The 8402-nt window shown below is 43.3% G+C and overlaps 1 protein-coding gene across 3 annotated transcripts in view; it reads left to right on the top strand.

Annotated features, from left to right (window-relative positions):
* Nucleotides 1–2073: 2073 nt before the first annotated feature.
* RNF145 (ring finger protein 145) overlaps nucleotides 2074–8402 on the top strand; it is a 52687-nt gene continuing 46358 nt past the window's right edge. The window contains exons 1-2 of one of the 3 annotated variants that reach the window (XM_010372553.2): nucleotides 2074–2418; nucleotides 8039–8250. In XM_010372553.2, coding sequence (XP_010370855.1) covers nucleotides 8067–8250 — 184 coding nt within the window. In that variant the 5' untranslated portion in view covers nucleotides 2074–2418; nucleotides 8039–8066. Of the gene's footprint in view, nucleotides 2419–3402; nucleotides 3764–8038; nucleotides 8251–8402 lie in introns of those variants that run through there. The other 2 variants (XM_010372555.2, XM_010372556.2) reach the window with 2 other exon arrangements.

Below are 8402 nucleotides of genomic sequence, written 5' to 3'. Positions count from 1 at the left end.
GCTTTTACAAGTCCAGAATACTCATAGTGAGGGTTACAGGGCTTTGAAGCCATTTCCCCCACTTTAAAAAAAGGAAAGGTAAGAGCTGAAGTAGGCCTCTCCTCCATTTAAAACACAAATCCAATTAGAGACCAGCCTGACCAACATGGAGAAACCCCATCTCTACTAAAAATACAAAATTAGCCCGGTGTGGTGGCGCATGGCTGCAATCCCAGCTACTCGGGAGGCTGAGGCAGGAGAACTGCTTGAACCCGGGAGGCGGAGGTTGTGATAAGCCAAGATCACACCACTGCTTTCCAGCCTGGGCAACAAGAGTGAAACTTCCATCTCAAAAAAAAAAAAAAAGAAAAAAAAAGAAAAGAAAAAAAAAAAAAAACCCCGCAAATCTAGCAACCATACTTCTTGTAAGAATCACATTTTCAGGATTCTGCCATTTATACAAGAATAACAAATCAAGTTAGAATTTAGTGTTACGTTCATTTTTACTTCTTTGTAATCTGTTTCTGGCCTTAGGTTTTCTTGACTCAGTCAGATCCAAAGTTTTTAAAACAGGGAGGGGACCAAGGGATAAGGTCTTGCTATCTTGGTCCATTTCCTATTCCAGTCATTATTCATGTGGCCTCTGTACTTTTTTTACTTACTAGGCTAGATAAAGAAGAGACTCACGAACTGCCTCCCTGGTATGTGACAGGCTTAATGACTATGGTGAAGTAGTCTGAGGCACCTGGATGAAAGGTGGTTATAGTGAGTTATGTACACAATTCCCACACATTTTAAACACTTGATTCCTACAGAGCTTTCAAACTAATGGAAAGCACGTTATTCTGAGTTTGGTTGACTGATACCTCCAGGGGTTGCATTTTCTAAATACAAAGCTAGCTTTCACAATTTTAGCAAGATACAAGAGTGTTCAGAATTGGGGGTTTACCATTCAAAGAGCAGAGGCCAGAGACTTGAATTTTCAAGGAGGGTCCTCAACACAGACATCGAGATTACAGTACATTAATTTCTCTTGCACATGAAGAAGTTGAGGCTTCACAATTTCAGCATGACCCTGTATAGTTGCAACATCTTACCCATCACTGGGTGTGTATCTTCCACTGGCTCTTTCAACATCTAAGTCCAGGCTAGGTTCTCATAGCAACTGGCTCCCCAGGAACTAACGAAAAGAGAAAGTGAAAAACAGTGGAGGGGTTTTGGTGGTGGTAGAAGACAGGGGAAATAGAAGTGGGGGTTGCAGAAGGTCGTGGTGAGGCAGTGGCAGACAAACGGGGAATGAGAAGTCTTGTCAAGCCCAGGGGTATGATAAGTTTTGTTAAGCCCAGAAGACTGTCATTGTGTAAACACACAATATGCTTCAGGCTATGTACTGTGGGGAGCAGTTCCTGCCCTAAAAGGTGTTGGCATTTAAATTGGGGTAGGATTGTGCATCTGTGATAGAGACTGGCACAGCGACAGAAAAAGTGGAATTCCTCTACTTTGGGGAGGGGAAAATATACATTAACCTGTTTTGAGCCTTAGGCCAAGACCGGGTTTCATACTGCAATAAAATTCTTTGTATCAAACCATGGGATCAAAATTGTTACAGATACTCAGTGAACAGTTCCAATACATTCATTCATCCACTCACTGACTCCACAGGGGTTTGAGCGCCTGCACTCGGTGCTGAGCACCGCTGAGCCATACCAGACGCCAAGGAGTTGACAGTCTAGTCAGTCCAGTCAGTGACGGGGTTAAAATGAATTTTCCCATCGGGATCAGGCCTTCAAATTCTCCCACGTGGTCCCTGCAGGTGAGTGTGGGTGTGAGCGCGTGCGGCCCGTGGTGTTTGGGAGTGAGAGAGCACGTGTGTCAGAATGGCGCGTGTCACAGTGCGCGTACAGGTGTCGCCGCGGTACGCCTCTCCATAGCCGCCGGAGCCGGGCTGTACCGATTTGGCAAGGCTTATGTCTCCCGCCCACGCACCGGAGGCGGTGCGGAAAGCACTCTGCGGGCGCGATTGTGAGTGAGCGCGGGCGGGCGGGCGGGGGAGGGGCGCGCCGCGCTGGCGGGGCCGCGCGCAGGCGCAGAGTGCGGAAGCCCGGCCGCGGCCGCCGCAGAGCGCCGGGGGCGGGAGGAGCGAACGCAGGAGACCATGGCCGCCGCCGCCGCCGGCTGCTGAGGGGCTCGGCCCGCGAGCGCCTGCTGCCGCGGACGATGGTGACCGTACGAGCCGGGCCGCTGCCGCTGCCGCTGCCTCCGCCTCCCCAGAAGCAGCATCCGAGGCCCGGCGCAGAAGAGCCGCCGCTGTGAGCCGCACCGTCCCGGCCCCCGCCGCCGCCGCCCGAGGAGAACGGGAGGGCGGGCGAGAGAGCCGGGGAGTTGCGAAGCCCGCTCGCCGGCAGCACCGCTCCCCAGGGAGGGAGTCCGCAGCCTGAGGTGACCACGCCGCCCGCCCGGCCCCTTCCCATCCCCGCGCCCCCTGGCCGCTTCCCACGGCCTCCCTCCCCTCCCCCATCGCGTCGCAGGCTCCTTCCTCTTCTCCCTGTTCGCTCCTTTCTTTTTATCTCGCTTCACCTCCCTCTTCTCCCTAGCCTCGGAGGAGTCCACATCCCCTCTTCACCTGTGGCACCTTTCCCTCCCATCCTCCAGCCTCTTGCGCCATCCTCGCCTCCCTCCGACCCTGCTCTCCCCTACCGGGCCCCGCGCAAAGCCCCCTCTGCTCCAGCTCCTGGGCCTCGGCCGCCGCCTCCCCGCCCTCCAATCCCTTCCTCTTTCCAGGCCTGGAGAGGTCCCTTACATTCCTGAGATGCCCTTCCTCGGGGCTCTACCCCTTTGCTTCCCCAGCATCCCATTTCTAGGCCTTTTTCAAGACCCTTCCAGAGCGGCCCCTTTCCAGCTCCCTTTCTCGTTTCCATTTCCAACTTTGCCTCTTTTGCCTCTTTGTTCACTTTGCTTCCAGCTTCCCCTCCCTCTTTCTCTTCTTCTTACCCTTCTTTGATCTACGCAGCCCCAAACTCAAGCTCCCCGCTTTCAGGTGGTGCGAGGTTGTTTGGGGGTGCGGAAGGGCCTGTCAGTCCATTCTTCGAGGGGGGACCCATTGCTCTGCATCCCGTCCATCAGTCCCTTTTTATAGTAAGAGGGCTGCTCATCCCTTCTTTTTTGTCCCCGTGGTTTCCTCTCTCGCTGCCATCCCTTCTGTCCTCTCCCTCCAGTTCTGCTTTTCCTACCCAAGGACCCTCAGACCCGTTAACCCCCCTTCTGGAATGCGTTCGCTTTCTGTTCGGGGATGCTGAACTTCGCCCGCGTTTTTCTTCGCGAGCCTTTTGGTACGTGGCGTGGCGCGACACAGTCAGCACCCTTGGCGAGATAGGAGGGGAGCTCCCGAGCCTCTTTTCTGGCAGAGTTTTTGCTGAACGTAATCTCTTAGCCCCGCGGCGGCGGCCCGGTTGCTGCTGCTGCTGCTGCTGCGCTGCCTGCTTGCCGCGAGCTGGGTTGGGGTTACTGTAGTTCAAACGCGTCTGAGATCAGCAGGCGTGGTGGGAGGAGGTGCGGGGAGAGAGGAAGGGGCCTGTGCAGTGAGCAGGCATCAAAGATTAATGGATGGCTTTGCGTCGCAGTCTGCAGTAAACAGGAAACTAGTCTGAAAGGGAAGGAGAGGGCTGTGTGTCTTTTTATTTTTTAAAATACGGAGTGTGCAGTTTTACTGAATCTTGAATCATGCCCAAAAGAATGAGCTGTCGATGCTGCAGCCGTGACCCAGGCTGAGCGCCCGATGGCAGAGGTAGCAGTTTTATTTCCTCTCTCTGTTCCTTAAGTTGAAAGATGGCTTTTGTATTCAGGATGGACTCCCTGTCTTTGCGGTTTTGGAGATGATTAGAAACCACAGAATTGCTAGTAGTTTATGTGGAGATCAGGTACATACAAAGTTAGCTAGCAACGAGTGGGAGTGGGGAGGACCAGCTATATTTAAAACATGTGCCATTGCTTATGTAAGAAATGCGTTCTGTTTCCTGGTATCTCAGTTCTGGGCTTTTACTTAGAATTTTAGGCTCTAGCTCTGTGCTCTTAACGTTTTCAATGAGGCCTACCATCCTAACAGATGGACAGCCCGAAAATTTGCTTTTGTTAAGATCAGTTTTAGTTGATGGTAGAATTTTTTTTTTAACTGGTTGGGAGAAAGAAAGGAGATAATGGTGAATGATGATTTTTGTTTTTCTGTTTTGGGGGAAGGTGTAGAAGTATTGTACTGAATAGTTTTAAGTTGGGTCACGTGTCATTCTTGTTTTTTCTTTGTCTTTTTAAAAAAAGAGTTTCGGAGGTGTGAGTTTTTTTGTTTTGTTTTTTTTTGTTTTTTTGAAGAACTGTGTCAAATAAGAGAAATGAAAAATGAGTTTTTCATTTCTCTTATTTGACATAGTTCTTTAGAGATTAGCTGTGACTTTAAAAACCTACATTTTTCTTATTCAGGACGATTTGTATGTTGTCTTCGTATTCAAAACTAAAATCCCATATTTTCAGGAAAGTGTGGAGTGAAGCCCCCTGTGTTTTCTAACCCACAGATTTGAATGGTAAACCGTACAACATTATACTTCTACAAGACATTACTGTTTTCCTAAGTACCGATTGCTGCTTCGAAGCCTGAGAAAGTCATTGAATGAACTCGTTGAGGTTCCCTTTTTGGTTAGCATTTGTTGAACCTCTCTTGTGGTTTTTGGAAAGAAATGCCTTTTTTTTTTTTTTTTTTTTTTGGTTTTGGTTTTACTGTGTAAAACATCTTTAAGTTTGAGTCACATTTAGTTTATGTTACCTGCGGAGACATCATGTTGTAGTATTACTTTCCTTTCAAAGTTCAAGGAGGAAATTTTAAAATCTTGCATGGAAGATAAAACAGTATAGGAAGTTTATATATTTGGCTTTGGGTGTGTTAATGAAACCTTTCGGTTTTTTCTGTTTTCAACTCTCCTGCTTATTTTCTAGGATTATTTGGTATTATTTTGTTTTTAAGAAAATATTGAGCTCCCCTGTACTTCAGAATGTGCTGATTAGTCCTGTCTGACAGTAAATCTGGAACAGGATAAATTAGGTAACATTATAAAGGTATTCTCCAGATCAGGAGAGAAGGCTCCATTTTACTTCGTGTTTGTATGATACATTGATATGAGTAATTGCAAGTACTTGCAAAGAAGACGAATATTTTACAGTTTTATTTTGATGTTGGTTTAGTGTGTGGTGCTAAAGTGTGTAAAGTACCTATTTGTGATGGTAACTATCATGCACACTTTTACTTTACAAAGGTTCAAAGTGATAAGGTTTTGGAATTTTTTTCTTTGATTTTCCATGTATTAAATTTGTTTCTTCAGTGCCCTTATACATGACCAGCTTGCCACTGACTTGCTAAAATAACATTCACGTATAGAAATAAACGAAACATTTAGTAAGCAATAGATTCATTATTAAATGGACATACTTAATTCTATCCAAAGTCCTTGTTAAAAACATTTCAGTCTCGAGTTGACTATGTGGTAGACTTGGGGATCTTGGATATTGTTCTTTATTGACAGCTTTCAGAACCTAGTATTTTCTCTTTATGGAAATAGAAATATGTCCTGTTTTCTGTTACTTACTATATTTGTTAGGCAGGAGTGGTGGGTGGAAATAAAGAGGGAACAGTTGTACCATTCTGCTAATGGACTTTTGTAATAGAGATGATCCTCTGTACGGATTAGAGAGGTTTTTTTCCCTAGCAGACCTTGATTTCTAAAGCAGGATTAGTTATTTGTTTAGTTTAAATTTTCTTCTTACCTGTTTAGGAGCCACAATAAATGGTGAAAATGGGCACATTTTAAAATAGCAAAGCATTGAAAAAAGAGAAAGGTTCCAAATCAAATGAAATAAATATGGGCTACGAGTGTTAAATCAGTAATAGCTCCTCCCCCCTTGTTACTTATAAAAACAGAGGTAATGATTTATATTGGATTCCAGAGTATAGAAAAATAGTTACTTTTCGATTGCAGTATAAAGACTGTCAGTAATACTGTCATCTCAGTACGTGGTGATTTTCACATGGTGGCTGGTGGTTTGTGAGAAAATCTATTCATGTTACTTTGAAATAAATTCCCAAGAGAGTATTGGGTTATCAGTTTGCTCACTAAAGTAAGTATTTCCAGTGTGATTCCTGAAGTTATCTAGATGGCTTATACACATTAAAATGCATTAAACTCTTTACCAACAATTTCTGTGAATATTTTCGTGTATTTTTTCCTGGGATTAAAAAATAATAATAATATCACGGACTTTGAGAAATTTAGATTCCTCAGTGGTGTGGTTTGCAATAAATGTTAAAGATTAGAGATTTTATTTTTCAGTGCATTTTTCCCCCTTAGGACATGATATTTACTTTTGATTTTCACAATAATATTTTTTCTTATGTAGGAAAATTATGAAAATGATCTTGTTCATGTGAAATAATCAGAATTGCAGTACTCGTCTATAAAAATGTTAAGTCTCTATTATTGGTAGCTATATATATAAAATATTTGGGTTATGGGAATGGTTGACATATGATTATTGAAAAGCTTTCATTAATAGTGTGCCAAGTTAGGTTGCCTTTAGCTTTTTAACTATCTGAACTAGGAAACTATGAAAATTGGAGGGTAAGATGGAAATACTGACAAATATTTAACCATAGCATAGCAATCTGTCACTATAATTTTCTGCAGAAATAAATGTTTTCATTTGTCCTGTAATGTCTGAAATTACTGCCAAAGCTGGAAATGTGTTTAGCTTTCTCAGCATAATTCTTAAAAGGATATTGTCAGAGCCAACAATCCAGAATTATCTTTACTCTTTAAATTGTTCTTTACCCACTTTTGTTTGCCCTGTTTTTTTTTTTTTTTTTTTTTTTTTTGAGACAGAGTCTAGCTCAGTCGCCTAGGCTGGAGTGCAGTATCATGATCTCTGCTCACTGCAGCCTCCGCATCGCGAGTTCAAGCAACTCTTCTGCCCCAGCCTCCTGAGTAGCTGGGACTACAGGTGTGCGCCACCATCCCTGGCTAATTTTTGTATTTTTAGTAGAGACGGAGTTTCACCATATTGACCAGGCTGGTCTCGAACTCCTGACCTCGTGATCCGCCTGCTTCGGCTTCCCAAAGTGCTGGGATTACAGGCGTGAGCCACTGTGCCCCGCCTTGTCTGCCCTATTGTATTTTTTTGGATTAATTTGAAGCTCTACCATAATAAGCAGTGTGGCATTGAATTGTCCCTTTATATAGTAAATTGTCCTGATAACTGCCTTTCATTTCCTCCTTTTTTTTTCCCCCTCTCACTATTTATCAAGGTGTATGCAGAGACAGGGGCTGCAGACTCAATGTCTGACTTCTTCCATGTGCCTGGTTATCTGTATATCAAGGGAAGATTTTGATGAACACTTTAAAGGCCATATTTATAATTTTAGACCATATTTAACTTTAAAGATTCAAGGAAATGACACTGTAAATAATGTTTCCTCTACCTGTATCTACATCATGAGTTGTCTGGATTGTAAATTTATCACTTCAATTTTGATTGCAGGTGAATAAGGAAAAGCATAGAGTACAAGATGCTGCAAACTAAACGTGCAGTTACCAAGCTTTTTTTGCGTTTTTTAGGCTTTTTCATAGAGGAAATATTCAAAATTCACCCTTTTACGAGCTACATAAATCGCAATTTTATTGGAGTGAGTGAATTTTTCAAGTTAATTGTATACAAGTTACAGTAGTCTTACAGAGTGTTTTGTTCCTAGACTTGGAGTTAGTGGCCTTTTAAAAAATTGGTTTTGAGGCCAGTACATTTAATCAGAATTGTAAGATTGGGCAGAACTGAATGGGTCAATGTGAAAACACAATACAGAGGTTATTTCATGAATATCTAAAAATAGTAGATGTGGCTGAGAAGTAGTATTATGCATTCTCACATAGTTTTGTACAGTATGTGACAACCTATTAGATTCATAAAAGGATATCTAACAGCTATTTGTGTTGACTTTTTATTTTTATATGTTGCGTCTTCTGAATTTTAGGTCTTCTCCAAGAAGAAAAAAAGAAAACATGGCTGCAAAGGAGAAACTGGAGGCAGTGTTAAATGTGGCCCTGAGGGTGCCAAGCATCATGCTGTTGGATGTCCTGTACAGATGGGATGTCAGCTCCTTTTTCCAGCAGATCCAAAGAAGTAGCCTTAGTAATAACCCTCTTTTCCAGTATAAGTATTTGGCTCTTAATATGCATTATGTAGGTGAGTGTCTACATCACGTTTTCTGATCTTATAGTGAGCATTCTGATTTATGTCTTAGTATATTTTTGAATTTGGGTAAAATGTAGTACATTTTGATTAAGATGATAGTGATGTAGTTATTGATGAGTGTTTATGAATCTTGTTGATAGTTT

The sequence above is a fragment of the Rhinopithecus roxellana genome, chromosome 3 (assembly GCF_007565055.1).
Source record: "Rhinopithecus roxellana isolate Shanxi Qingling chromosome 3, ASM756505v1, whole genome shotgun sequence".
Taxonomy (NCBI): Eukaryota; Metazoa; Chordata; class Mammalia; order Primates; family Cercopithecidae; genus Rhinopithecus; species Rhinopithecus roxellana.
Note: the sequence above shows the minus strand (reverse complement) of the source record. Positions and strands in the feature narration are given on the sequence as shown.